General features: G+C 32.9%; 2 protein-coding genes across 2 annotated transcripts in view; both read left to right on the top strand.

Moving 5' to 3' along the window:
• Positions 1-15,385, top strand: part of LOC114329793 (ubiquinone biosynthesis protein COQ9, mitochondrial) — a 36,161-nt gene that overhangs the window by 2,649 nt on the left and 18,127 nt on the right. The gene's annotated exons all lie outside the window — the stretch shown is intronic.
• On the top strand, positions 4,337-14,579 carry LOC126878434 (glomulin). Its single transcript, XM_050662471.1, has one exon. The coding sequence runs from the start codon at positions 4,608-4,610 to the stop codon at positions 6,318-6,320; it is 1,713 nt and encodes a 570-aa protein (XP_050518428.1). The 5' UTR covers positions 4,337-4,607; the 3' UTR covers positions 6,321-14,579.

Genomic DNA, 15,385 nt, shown 5'->3' with positions numbered 1-15,385 from the left:
CATTATGAGTAATGTAAAAATTACAAAGTCAATAAAAAAATTATAATTCTACCTTATATAAACCTAGTCCTGATTGATGTGTCCATTTTCTGCAGCACTCCCTTGATAATTTTTTCCCATTTCTGCGTTCCATTGTGCCGTCATAGCTTGTCAAGTGTTATGATGGACATGTTTGCAAATTCTCATTAGTAATTGTCGATCCTTATTAGACATAATTCCTGGTCTACGCAAACCCGTGCCTTTATGTTGGCACTCGCACGATAATGCTTAAGTATGTCCGCAACTGTAGACTTAGCCAGATCTAATTCTTCAGAAATACCTCATATTTTTTTACCTTGACAATATTTTTTAATTATAATTTGATGAAATTTAGTAGTAGTTTAATGTTCCCCTGGCCATTTTGGAATAAATATTTTATCAGAGCTTTTCGCTAGAAGTTTGTCAGGAGTACCTGTTAAGGTTACATTTTATGATAATTTAATGTCAAAATTATGTATTTTATACACAGTAACCAGATAATTCCGAAAATTTAGTTGCCAGCATATTATGCAGTATTTTCGTTTATTTTCCGCCAATAATTCAAAGTTTATAGGAACCAAGCCATTTTAATATTTTATTATTAATGGTAGACTTTTATGTATTGTTGATCTCGTTTGTTAATTCCATAATAGTCCAGGGCGCATCTGTTTTGAGATGGACGTTGAGAGGTGACTCATATTTTTTTGCAGAAATTTCTTGGAATTAACTCCTATAGTAATAATTGATTATCCTCCCACTCAAAAATGTGCGGAACATTGTTTAAATAATCAAAAGGTTGAAAAATGAAGGAAAAAATCGATTATTTTCTTCGTTTTTTGATTATAACTTTCAAAGTATTCACTTCCGAGAAAGGTTGTACTGATATAAAAGTTGCGTAATTAAATTTCCTACAATATAGGATTGGTTCCAAATTTTAAAAATTGTCACCCTTGTTGCAAAATAGCAATAATTGCGAAAAAACCACAAAAAAACAAGTACAGTGGAACCCCGTTAACTCGGATTAATTGGGACCGCGGCCGATCCGGGTTATCGAAAATCCGGGTTAGCCGGAGAAAATGGTAAAAATTAATAAAATATGGTATGCTTACAGATAAACTCCGTTATAATTGTCACACAGACACTGGTAAACCACGTTCGCATTCCACACAAAACCACACATACAAAGCGTCGTCAAAAGTCTCATTCTTAGCTTTATTAGCTTTGCACCGATTAAACTGTCTTTTGTTATCATTTTGAAAAAAAAATTCTTCGATTTTAGTTCTATTTTTCTTCCAATCCGATACTGTAGATGTACCGACACCATAATATAATGCTACAAGATTCACCTTTATCAATTCTACTTAATGCTTCTAGTTTCTTTTCCATTGTCACTACAACATTTTTACGTTTTGTTGCCCTTATAGACAAAAGACACGCAAACACAAAATCTGAATAAATTTACGAACGATTACAAAACGGAAGCGAACAATAATACGACTTTACTACACACAATACCGTCTCTGATGTTATGTTATTTAATAACAGTGATGACTAAGACCATTGTTAAAAAAAGAATTTTAATAGTCTTTTCTAAACAATGCTAACACAGACAGTTTCAAAAAAATTAAGGATAATACAGGTTCCTGTTGTTTTCGACAATGAATGTGGTGTACCATGAGTCATTTTTACTATGCTATATGTAGTTCAATCCGGTTCCATTATCTCTCAAATATTATATTACATAGAGTTGGTACAAAACCTCGTGAACCTTGAAAATGCGTATGTATAAACGAAATAAAATGAAGCCAAAAACATACGACTATTTTATTTGCTGCGAATTGCGCGACAGGGTCCCATCTGCACCCTGATATTTTCAGTAATGTCGGATTCATCAATCGTTTCGTTCGTATATTGACGTCACCAAATGAATGAATTAGGTTCACGAGATTTTGTAATAGCAATACATTTTTATTGTTGAAATGTTTGTCTGATAAAAATCGGTCCGGGTTAGCCGGAGTTCCGGGTTATCGGGGGCCGACTTATCGGGGTTCCACTGTATTTGCATTTTACGTTCTTCAACCATTTATGCTAAACTTAGGACCTTCATATTTTACCCAGAAAAACTTTATGATATAATAAAACAATGCTGTAAATTTCATTAAGATCGGTTCAATAGATTTTGCAAAATAAATTTTGTAATCCAGGTTTCGCAAAAAGAATTCATTTTTTCAAAATGTTACAGGACTGAAAATAAAGCAGATAGCAAGTTGAATTTTTTTTTGCACATAGAAGAATATTGTACCTTTCATTTGCAATTTGCAAAATAAAATCCATTAACTACCACGACGTCAGAAATTTTTTAAATAAACATTAATGTTTGGTGCTACGCACAGGACAGCAGTGTTCATTTCACACAAGTTGATTTCCACCAAAATTTCTTCCAATCTTTATCTAATATATTATTTTCTTACTCTATATTTTGTTCAAATGTGTCTGTATTTTGTTGTATTTTAATATTTTAATTCCACAAAAATCAAACTAATTTGATTATTGTTTGTAAAATATTGTTTAAACGATCGCATATGTTTAAAAATATTAAAATGTTATTCTCTAACTTAAAATATATGGACAAAGAAAGTTTTTGCCAAAAAAGTGTTATTTCAAAGGACAGGGTATGTGTTTTTATTTTGCAATAAACACATTTATTTATTTATATCGAAATGTACTAAAAATTAAAATTTATCAATCATTATCAAAGGTCATTGGAATGCCCAATCAGAGCAAACTATCCGCTGTCCTGCTCTTAGCACCAAATAATAATGTTTATTTAAAAAAATTCCTGACGCCGTAGTGATTAACCGATTTTAATTTTGAGAATTGCAAATGAAAGGTACAGTATTCTTCAATATCAGCTTTCAATATCAAAGTACTTTCAATATCATGGTTTTCAGCTTGATAACGTGCTGTCATTTGATGGACATTTTGAGTATATAAGTAAAAATTCAAAAAAATTGTATTTTTTCACCAGAATAGCTCAAAATCTGTCGACTGAGACTAAAGTAACTGTATATGATACAATAATACAGCCACACTTTGATTACTGTGCATCGATTGTATATTTATTCAGTCTTAATAAAATTAGTCAGTTACAAAAACTTCAAAATAGAGGGATGCGCATCATATTAAGAGCTAGTAGAATAACGCCAATATTGATTATGTTAAAATCACTGGAATGGTTGTCAGTTCGTCAACGTTTGCATTACCTAACCATGGTTTTTATGTATAAAATATTGAACTCGTTGGCTCCATCTTACTTTCAAAAATATGTTTCTTTTCAGAGAGATGTACATGATTATAATACAAGGGGTACAAATAATCAACATATTGTTGAGTTTAAAAATAGCTTTATGATGAATTCTTTAATTTGCAAAGGGTTTAAAGAATATAATGAACTACCTCTCGATTTAAGAACTTGTAGAAACATTAATACATTCAAGTACAGTTTAAAAAAATATATTATAGAGAATAAGATGTGTTGAATGTATTTGTGTTGCCTTATATGTATACTTATTGTGCTTACATTAATCGCATTAATATTTTATTCAAATGTTTGTGGCTTTCGATATTGACATTTTAATTAGTTTGAGTTTTTTACTTTTTAAATTTTAAATTATCAAATGTTTGTGGCTTTAGGTATTGACATTTTAAATTAGTTTTAGTTTTTTACTTTTTAAATTATGTTATGGACTATATCAATACTTGTATTGTTTTGACTATATGTACTTTAGCATGTTTATATTAGGTTATCCTATTTCAAATAAAGTATTATTATATATTAATATGTAAAAAAAATCAACTTGCTGTCTGCTTTATTTTCAGTCCTGCCACATTTTAAAAAAATGAATTTTTTTTGCGAAAGCTGGATTGCAAAATTTATTTTGCAAAATCTATTGAACCGATCTTAATGAAATTTACAGTATTGTTTCATTATATCATAATGTTTTTTTGGGTAAAATATGAAGGTCCTAAGTTTAGCATAAATGGTTGAAAAACATAAAATGCAAATACTTGTTTTTATGGTTTTTTCGCAATTATTGCTATTTTGCAACAAGGGTGACAATTTTTAAAATTTTTAACGAATCCTATATTGTAGGAAATTTAATTACGCAACTTTTATGCCAGTTCAACTTTTCTCGGAAATGAATACTTTTAAAGTTATAATCAAAAAACGAAGAAAAAAATCGAATTTTTCCTTAATTTTTTGACATTTTGATGATTTAAATAATGTTCCGGACCTTTTTGAGTGGGAGGATAACTCAAATATTATTGCTTGAGTTATTTTCAAGCAATTTCTGCAAAAAAATATGAGTCACCTCTCAACGTCCAAATGTACTAATATTTTTACAGATGCGCCCTGGTCTATAATTAAAATTGTGAAAATGGATGTTTTGAATAAAATTTCGTATCTCCGAACATTTATTTGTTAGGGTCCGTATATAATATAATCGTTATCGTCTCCAACACAAAAATCTCTTTACAGACTCTGAAGCTCGCTCGTGTTGAAAGTGAAAAGAATTGTGCCTATCAAGATGTCCGATCAAAGTGTAAGTGACGAGTTTGTGAGAAACATTGAAGATCTGTTAGTGAAAGGAAAAATATCTGAAGTTATACTACTGTTTTCTGCCTCAGAAAATACTGCTAAGATCAGTAGATGTTCCTGTGAACTAATTTCAACCCTTATCAAACATCTAAAAGACGTAGATACAAATTCGGAACTGTTTTTAAATACTAAAAAACTCTTAAATGCTGTTATAGTGATGTCGTGTCCCGAAGAAACAGTGTTACAGATACTGGAAGAAATAGAAGAGGCGGACAGTGATATTAAGTTCCAAGCTCTATTAGAACCTTTATTGCTAGTTCTTTCAAAGATACGGAAGAAAAAATCATTATTTCTTGCTTGGGCATTAAATGCTGTACATAAATATTTTTTGAAGTATGCTATACCAGAACCTGCGAATTTACAAGGCAAAGAAAAGATGCTGCTAGATGATAATGATGAAACTAAGGCTATTAATGAAATTTATAAGACTGTGTTAGGTTTTTATGAAAAGTTGAATCTTGATTTTTTAGATGACTTAGAATTTTTAGAGGAAACATCTTTTATGCGACTAAAATTCTTAATACAGTTGTTAGGCAGACCACTAGTGTACTTGGATGTTGAAACATTCGATGATTTTAAGAGTAAAGCTAGATTGTTGTCAGAAAGCATAATTTTTGTGATATTTCAGCTAAGGACTGATCCAGTATCTTTAATAGATAACTGTTTCAATGATTCTGATGACGATTTAAGAATTAGTAAAGCAGATTTAGCTTCTTTGTATTATTTGGTATATACTGAAGGAATAAGCATTTACGGTACACCAAGAGTCTACCATCCAGTTTATTTTTTTCAAAAAAGCCTCTTTTTAGCAACTACGTTTTTGAAAGTTAGCCACGATATTGTTGTAGAAAAGGGACTGAAATTGGCTATGACTTTTCTTGGCCATTTAAAACACATACAGCTGCCTTATATTCTATTAGATTCAGATGATCATGAAGAATTTTGTAGAGCGTTATCAGACGTTATTGTTTACAACGAAAAAGAATCTTTAAGAAAGTTGGGTTTGAACGTCTATACAGTGTATTTATCCTCTTTTGAGACACGAGGATTCTATTTACTAATTTACCACCTTATGTCTATTGTTACACATTCAGGATTGAGGGGTTATTCGATTACATTGTACAAAAATCTCGTAGTGAAAGAATTTCAAACGCAGAAAGATCCCAGTGAGTTTTCTGTGTACGTAAAAGGTAAAAAACTGTTAAGTTTGCTTAAAAGGTTTTGTACTTTAAACGAAGATAGTGATTTGGCTGATTTGTCAGATGAAATAATAGCTTCCTTGAACTTCTTGAGGTATCTAACAATAAGAGATACAGAAAATATTACAGGTATTTGGGATTATCTTCCTGTTATAGACAAAACATACCTGCAAGTTTTACGAAGAGCCATTGAAGTATCTAGAACCAGTTATAAATTTCAAATTATGGAGATTGAAAAAGAAAGAGATTTATCAAAAAAAGCTGATCTGGATATTATGGTTAAGGGTGAGAGTTTGTCACAATTGAGCAAGTCTGAGAAGATACAGAGGTTGAATCAGGTCTGGACAGTCTTTGATGTGATTGATAGTATTTTAAGCAGATTACAGCAGTGTATAGATGCAGGAAAGATATGTTTGAATGAAAATAAGACTAAACAGAATTAGTTTTCATAGTAAAGATGTCTAAGAAATATAAAATATGATATAGTTACAATGTAAGAATACTGTTTTATCTTAAAATGACCCATAAATGTTTCTTAAATTGTTTTAATATCTTTAACATAACTCAATTGGGATGGTTTTTACCCCTGAAAAAAACTTCAATATTTCTTTCTTTGTTGTACTGCTCAGCATTAACTTTCTTGATTTTCTCAATTTAGCAATTTTAAGATTTGAATGTCTTCTTCCAAGGTAACAATATGATTGTAAGGATTCACCTGTTAGTCCAGCCGTCAGAGATCGTCAGAGATTTGATCTTTAAAAACTAGACTCACAAACTGAATTTTCTGAGAATATCTATTTTGGGACCCCAAAAAATGCAAAAAAATTCCACTCCTACCACCAGGCTTCTAAACCCTCCTCGTAGCGGAATAAGGAAAACATTGATTTACTAAGAATCTGTACGTCGTAGAAAAAATATTTCAAGCAAGAAATGTAGCTGATGATTTTAAACAAAAAAGTTTATTAGTACTTTTTGTGTAGAATGAACAGCGAACTGTCAATCATCATTCTCTTTGCCTTATCCCTATGCGGGGTCGGCTTCCCTAATTGCATTTCTCCATACAATTCTATCTTGAGTCATATAATATTAATCCCCTTTACCAACATGTCCTGCCTAATCGTCTCCCCCCATGTCTTCTTTGGTCTTCCTCTCCTACTCCTTCCAGGAATCTGCACTTCAGCAATTCTTCGTATTGGGTGATTAGTGTCTCGACGTTGAACATGACCAAACCATCTCAACCTATGCTCTCTCATTTTGGCATCAATTTGTGCCACACCTAGACTTCCCCTAATATACTCATTTTTAATTTTATCCTTTTTTGTCACTCCACTCATCCATCTAAGCATTCTCATTTCCGCAACATGCATTCGTTGTTCCTCTTTCTTTTTCACTGCCCAACATTCAGTTCCGTACATCATAGCCGGTCTTATGGCTGTTTTATAGAATTTTCTCTTCAACTTCATTGGAATTTTCCTGTCACACAGCACACCACTCGCTTCCTTCCAATTCACCCATCCAGCCCTAATTCTACTGCATGCATCTCCATCTATTTCTCCATTACTCCGTAATACCGATCCCAGCTACTTAAAACGATTGCTTTTTACCATCAGTTCACCATCCAAAGATACCATGTTATTTGTAGTAACTCCATCTTTAAATGAACATTGCAAATACTCTGTCTTTGTCCTACTAAGTTTTAAACCTTTTTCCTCCAGAACTTGTCTCCACTGTTCCAGTTTTTGTTCTAAGTCTCTTTCACTATTTCCTACTAACACGACATCATCAGCATACATTAAGCACCATGGAATGTTACCCTGTAGTTTCTCTGTTATTTGGAAATTTTCTGAAATTTATCAGTCTCTCCCACACCTGTCCTAATACTAGTCGGTACTCCCTCATACATATCCCTCAATCTTTACATATTCACCAGGGACTCCTTTCTTATTGAGTGCCCACCACAGAATCTCTCGAGGAACTCTATCATATGCTTTCTCAAGATCAATGAATACCATATGAGCGTTTGTTTCTTTACTCCCGTATTTTTCCATCAACTGCCTTATAATGAAAATCGCATCTGTTGTTGATCTGCCCTGCATAAAGCCAAACTGATTCTCAGATATGTCGGTCTCTTTACGTATCAATTACTCTTTCCCATATTTTCATGGTGTGGCTAAGCAGTTTTAAAGCCCTGTAGTTTGTACATTGTTGTATCTCCCTTGTTTTTGTCAACGAACAACGAACTGTCAATACGGATGGAGTGGCTCCGTCCCATTCAAACAGTGAAGCGAGATTGCGGCCAACATACAAGTGAGAGGTCCTAGAGAGAGACAGAGCATGCCAGGGAAAATTTGCTATAACCACCACCAGAGTTGCCAGATGTGATCTTATAAATCCTCCACTTAGAAACTGAAATTCCCTCAAATTGAAACTCAAACCCATTAAATTTAAATGTTTGCCGCATTTTAATAAATTAGTAGTTAACTGTAGAGAACAGTAAACCAAAATTATACTACTTATCAATAGAAGGCCCTGGAAATAATTCATAGATCCTATCGTCTTCGATTATATGAGAGTATAATATAGGTACAGTTCTATGTATATACGCAAATTGAATTTACCATAACCCCTTAAAATCCGTCATAATTGTCCCCCCCCCCCCCAACCATTTTTGCTTAGAAAAATTCCTCTAGACGCTTTCAAATTACTCCAAAATTATGGGAAAATACCCCAAGCTGGCAACCCTGACTGCCACGATCAATTTTTTTGTTTACGAAAGATGGCGATTATCTTCTATCCTTCCCTGACTAAACTCTCTCATCCTGGCCGCATTAAATTCACTTCTTGCCCATTCATACGTATTGACAACAGTTCAAGTTCATTGAGAATGAACCATTCTGACAGAAACGTAACCGACCGGCCATTTTGAATGACAATAATTATATGCGCGAAATCAGTTTTTTAAATAAAATTTATATCAACTCAACTCGATTTTTATCATGCGTTTTAAAAGTGAAAAATGCAGCTGTCAGATACAATAATTATAAGTTACCGCAAATGGAAGTTTAAGCAAATCTTCCACAGGTGAAATGGTTTGTAATGTGAAATTCCACGGTGACTCACTGGTCAATGGAAGTGATAAGTTTTATTGATCTTATGAGAATTTAAAAAAAATGGCCAAATTCGCACATTTATTTAACATCTTTGTAGAATCTGACTTCATTTGCGGCAAAATACAAAAGCTGCATACGAAAGCTGCATTCTTGACCTTAAAAACGCATTTTGATTTCTGTTGATAGGACACTCTGATCAAAAGATTTAGAATTTCTACTATTAGGGGAAGCAATAAAGCACTAAAATCTGCCTTACCTCCGAAAAAAAAACGACAAGACGGATTTTAATAATTCTTTTTACATTGGATTCGTGAATGCGCCAGGAAACTTTGTAACCCAGAGCCATATTGAAAAACTGCATACAAAAAATGCATTCTTAAAGTGCATCTCAAACAGACAATAAAAAAAATTCAGAACTCGTCAATTATCGGCAGAGATGAGTTCAATTTTGTTACTCGGGGGGTTTTTGAGGTCGCTGAAAACGAATATGACGTCGAAAGTGATCTCCGGAGTACCTGGTGCCTAGGGTATCTACTGTTTACCTCGTCTTGTGGAGTTTTCGGCAAATTCATTAAAAATTAGTCAAAAATCATTACTCGGGGGTTTAGGGGTCGCTAACGACGAATATGACATCGGAAGTGATTTCCGGAGTACCTGGTGCCCAGGGTACCTATTGTTTACCTCGTCTTGTGGAGTCTTCGGCAAAGAATTTATTAAAAAATTAGTCAAAAATAATTACTCGGGGGTTTTTGGGGTCGCTAACGACGAATATGACATCGGACGTGTTCTACGGAGTACCTGGTACTCAGGGTACCTACTGTTTACCTCGGTTTCTGGAGTTTTCGGCAAATTCATTAAAAAATTACTCAAAATTCATTAGTCTGGCGGTTTTTGGGGTCTTTGACGACGAATATGACATCGGAAATGATCTCCGGAGTACCTGGTGCCCAGGTTACCTACTGTTTACCTCGTCTTCTAGAGTTTTAGGCAAATTCATTAAGAAATTAGTCAAAAATCATTAGTCACGAGATCAACAGTAGGTACCCTGGGCACCAGGTACTCCGGAGATCACTTCCGATATCATATTCGTCGTCAGAGACCCCAAAAACCCCCGAGTAATGAATTTTGACTAATTTTTTAATGAATTTGCCGCAAACTCCAGAAAACGAGGTAAACAGTAGGTACCTTGGTACTCCGTAGATCACTTCCGATGTCATATTCGTCGTCAGCGACCCAAAAACCTAAGAGTAATGATTTTTGGCTAATTTTTTAATTAATTGCCGAAAACTCCAGAAGAAGTAGGTACCCTGGACACCAGGTATTGCGTAGAACACTTCCGATGTCATATTCGTCGTTAGCGACCCCAAAAACCCCCGAGTAATTATTTTGACTAATTTTTTAATAAATTCTTTGCCGAAAACTCCACAAGACGAGGTAAACAATAGGTACCCTGGGCACCAGGTACTCCGGAAATCACTTCCGATGTCATATCCGTCGTCAGCGACCCCAAAAACCCCCTAGTAATGATTTTTGACTATTTTTTTAATGAATTTGCCGAAAACTTCACAATACGAGGTAAACAGTAGGTACCCTGGGCACCAAGTACTCAGGAGATCACTTTCGACGTCATATTCGTTTTCAGCGACCTCAAAAACCTCTCGAGTAACAAAATTGAAGTCATTTCCGCCGATAATTGACGAGTTCTGAATTTTTTTATTGTCTGTTTGAGATGCACTTTAAGAATGCATTTTTTGTATGCAGTTTTTCAATCTTATATCATGGCTCGTGGTAACAAAGTTTCCTGGAGCATTCACGAATCGAATGCAAAAAGAATTATTAAGATCCGTCTTGTCGTTTTTTTTTTCGGAGGTTCAGTGCTTTATTGTTTCGACTACATATACAGGGTGAGGCAAATAAAGGGCCTATTAGAAATATCTCGAGAACTAAAGGCAACAGAATCATGAAAATTTGAATTAAGGGGTTTTGAAGAGTCATCTATTTAATGAAAATATTTTCATCTATTTGCTACTTCCGGTTATACCGGCAGTTGCTTATAACTTCGTTTTTTAAATGGGACACCCTGTATATTTTTACATTTTGGATTCTCTTCGGTGTTTTCTTTCTTAAAATATGAGGTTTTGTAATGTTATACAGGGTATTTTAAAAGATAATTACGTTTTTTTATTAATTTTGTAGCAACATTCACACCCTGTAGAATTGTAGTAGTTTGACCTCTAAAACTCTACTTACGTTCAAATGACTTTTAAAATAGTCTACTATTGTTAAGAATCATTAGTATAGCTAAATTTTTAATTTTAGTATACAGGGTTGGTCGAAACTCGGAATGAGTATTTTCTGAGTTTTCTTAAATGGAACACCCTGTATTTTAATATTGTAATGAAATGATATTTTATGGTACTTTTTTATTTTTTAAGCATTCCCTATACCTAACTGCTTTAATTTGTGCTTAATTTTTAATCGCACCAACAATCTTAACTATGTAGGTATTTTGATAGCTACACCATTATTGATAATTTTAAGGATCAGTCTGGATTAATATGTATTTATTTCTGAAAAATTATTTGTGGTAGAATTTTTTCACGGCCAACCTAATAAAGTTTTACGTATTTTTTGTTGCAATTAATGTTTAGCTTGAATCACCAATAACTCACAAATTAAAACAATTAGTATAGAGAATACTTACAAAATAAAAAAGTACCATGAAATATCATTTCATTACAATACTAAAATACAGGGTGTTCCATTTAAAAAAACTCAGAAAATATTCATTCCGAGTTTCGACTAACCCTGTATACTAAAATTTCAAAATTAGCTATACTAATGATTCTTAACAATAGTAGACTATATTAAAAATCACTTGAACGTAAGCAGAGTTTTTAATGTCAAACTATTACAATTTTACAGGGTGTGAATGTTGCTACGAAATTAATAAAAAAAAACGTAAATATCTTTTAAAATACCCTGTATAATATTACAAAAACTCATATTTTAAGAAAGAAGATATTAAGGAGAATCCAAAAATGTAAAAATATACAGGGTTTCCCATTTAAAAAACGAAGTTATAAATACCGGAAGTTGCAAAGAGATGAAAATATTTTCATTTAATAGATCATCCTTCAAAACCCCTTCAGTCCAATCTTCATGATTTTGTGGCCTTTAGTTCTCGAGATATTTCTAATAGGCCAGTTATCTGCCTCACCCTATATAGATTTGATACAATTTTTGTTTGAAAAATTTCTATCACGCGCGTAATTAACATTCAAAATCGCTGGCTGCTTCAAGTGTTGTTTCGGAGAGAACGGTTCATTCTTCACAAAAAGTGCTAATAGACATTTTTGTTTAAAATTATCTCAGCTACATTTCTTGTTTGAACCATTTTTTGTATATCGTACAGATTCTTGGTAAATCCATGTTTTCCGTTTTCCCCTTACTAGGGGTGGTTGTAGGAATAATCCTGGGGGTAGGATTTGTTTGCTTTTTTTGGGGTTCTAGTTCAGTCTGTTCGTATGATTTTTAGAGGTTTGGTGACATTTTTATCTCTAAATAGAAAAAGACTGGTTGACTTGTACACACTTCTATATAAATCAAAACGGGAACTGGTGTATGTTTTCAAAAAACTGATCGAGTGTAAAGAAATTTATTATAATTCAGCTAAGTATTTTCAGCATTTTAAATGCCATCATCAGAGCTATCGTCTCATAGTTGTAAATACCTCAAATGAAGAGAAATAATAAATAATAATAATAAAATTTATTACACTTAAATACATTAAGTTTTAACAAAAAAAGAAATGTATAAAGCCAGTCAAAGATACAGGTTTAAAATTATGACATTTACATAAAAGTAAAAAAAAACAATAATTGGCAGGTGCACTACTTACATAAGTTTATATAGGTACATTTAGATATGTTAGTTCCATGTACTATTCATAAAATCGTTTGTTATATACGGTTCTAATTTACACAAAAAGCTTACAATCTCCCTTTTTATCATGGAGATATCATCAGATATCTTAAAATGTAGAGGCAGGTGGTTGTAGAATTGTATACCTGCATATAAAGCTCCTTTTTCCAGTAATGTGAGTCTATGATAAGGGATATTGTAGTTGAACTTGTTTCTGATGTCAAAGTTGTGGGATATGTTAAATGGTTGAAAGTACTGCTTATTGGTAAATACGAGTTTGAGACACTCATATATGCATAGAGCTGGTATAGTGAGTAACTTTAGCGATTTAAAATGACTCCTGCATGATTTAGAGTATTTTAATTGCTTCATGACACGTACTGCTTTTTTTGTATTATAAAAACTTCATTAAAAGAACTACTACCTCCCCATACTATGATGTTATATCGAACTCTCGAATAAAAATTAGAAAAATAAAAAACATTGATGTTAACATTTTTTACAAGAATTCTCAAACCATAGCAAGCTCTGCTTAGTTCTTTGCAAAGATTCTCGATATATGTGGAATCTAAGTTTTGGCGTCATCAGTCAACGGTTTTGGTCAATCCATACCCCTAAGCATTTGACATACTCAGAAAAGGGTATCAGATGTTCATTTAGGTTAATATTGTCAGGTGTGTCTGGACCTCGGTTTGTTTTAAAGAATACAGCTTTAGTTTTTTCAGGATTTAAAACTAGTCTTGAATTCAAGAACCAGTTTTCTACTTCTGACATCAAAGAGTTACCTGCCAGAACTATTTCAGGTAAATTTCGGGCAGAAACCAACAGTGTACTGTCATCTGCATAATTAATAATGAATTCCTTAGTTTTAACAACTGATGCCAAATCATTTAAGTAGATAATAAATATTAGAGGTCCCAGAACCTGGGCACTGCCAGAGGCTCTGACCGCACATATTGCATTGTTCTGTCCTTAATTTTTAGTGCATGTGCAGTAATGTAGCTCTTTAACCAATTTAATTCCACACCTCTAACCCCGTAGTGTTCAAGCTTCACAAATAAAACATCAAACTAACGCAGCCAAAGGCCTTGCTTAAATCCAGAAAAATCCCACATGAGACATTCCCAGCATCGAAACAATTATATATCTCATTAGTTAATTCAAATAGAGCAGTCTCGGTGCACCTACCTTTAAAGAAACCTTGCTGGCTACGGCTGAATAATTCTTCATTAAGGAAAAATTGAAACAGCTGATCATGCACAACCAACTCAAAAATTTTTGAAAATGAGCTAAGTAGACTAATTGGTCTATAATTATCAAAAGAATCGAAATCATTGAACAAACACTCAGTCAGTAACAGCTGTTAATTGTAAAATGATAGCCATTATTTGATCCCTGGGTCAATTTTAAATTTGTAATGTGTTTGTTCAATGATTTCTCTTCATTTGAGGTATTTACAACTATGAGACGATAGCTCTGATGATGGCATTTAAAATGCTGAAAGTACTTAGCTGAATTATCATAAATTTCTTTACACACTATCAGTTTTTGAAAACATACACCAGTTCCCGTTTTGATTTTTATCTCTGACGACTAGATGTAGATAAGATTTACTATTATAAATTTGAAATATAATGTAATTTAACAATAATTATTTTTATAATACACTTTATTTCTAATGGAGCTAGTTTTATTTAAAAAAATGCAATTTTCCTATTTTAGTTAATTTGAGATTCTCCACCATAGCAAAAACACATTTGAGGCTACAAGTTAATCTAATAAAACTAAGTAGATGTAGGTCACAAACAATGATCAAGTAGCAAAACTCGAAGATCTAACGGTTGGAACATACACTATCGAAGGAGTAAGAGAGTTCATATATCTAGGCTCACAAATCAACCAAAGTAATATACACTCGGGTGCAAAAAATCGATCCACTGAAAATTTGGTCATTTTTGATGTCTCGAATTTCCTAAACGTGTTGTCAGATTTAAGTGATTTTTTTACCATGTTATAGCCTTATTCATTAACAATATCGCTGTAATAATATTGTTGCTAGACAGGTAAACTGTCATTGTATACCGGGTGTACGAATCAAACTGTGTTTTTTCTCAAAGTTCGTATCACCCTGTGGACTATTCAAGCGTTTATAAAATACTGAAATTAAAAACCAACTATAGCCGCAGGTTTTCTTAACATTCTGTTTTTAGATTTATTCGCTTGTGTTGTATAATAAAAAAGTTAAGTACTTTAACAACTAGCCATGTTCTACATCAGTACAAGGTGTTTCTAAATAAGTGCGACAAACTTTAAGGGGTAATTTTACATAGAAAATAATGACAGTTTGCTTTATAATCATGTGTCCGCAAACGCTTCGTTTCCGAGATACGGGATGTTCAATTTTTTTTTACAAACTGACGATTTATGTATTGCTTTAAAACCAAGTAAGATATGCAAATCAAATTTGGTGGGTT

The sequence above is a fragment of the Diabrotica virgifera genome, chromosome 9 (genome assembly GCF_917563875.1).
Source record: "Diabrotica virgifera virgifera chromosome 9, PGI_DIABVI_V3a".
NCBI classification, from domain to species: domain Eukaryota; kingdom Metazoa; phylum Arthropoda; class Insecta; order Coleoptera; family Chrysomelidae; genus Diabrotica; species Diabrotica virgifera.
This window is presented reverse-complemented; position numbering and strand designations above follow the sequence as displayed.

Coding starts and splice junctions, on each gene's coding strand:
- LOC126878434 (XM_050662471.1), top strand. CDS start 4,608: ATGTCCGATCAAAGTGTAAGTGACGAGTTTGTGAGAAACATTGAAGAT.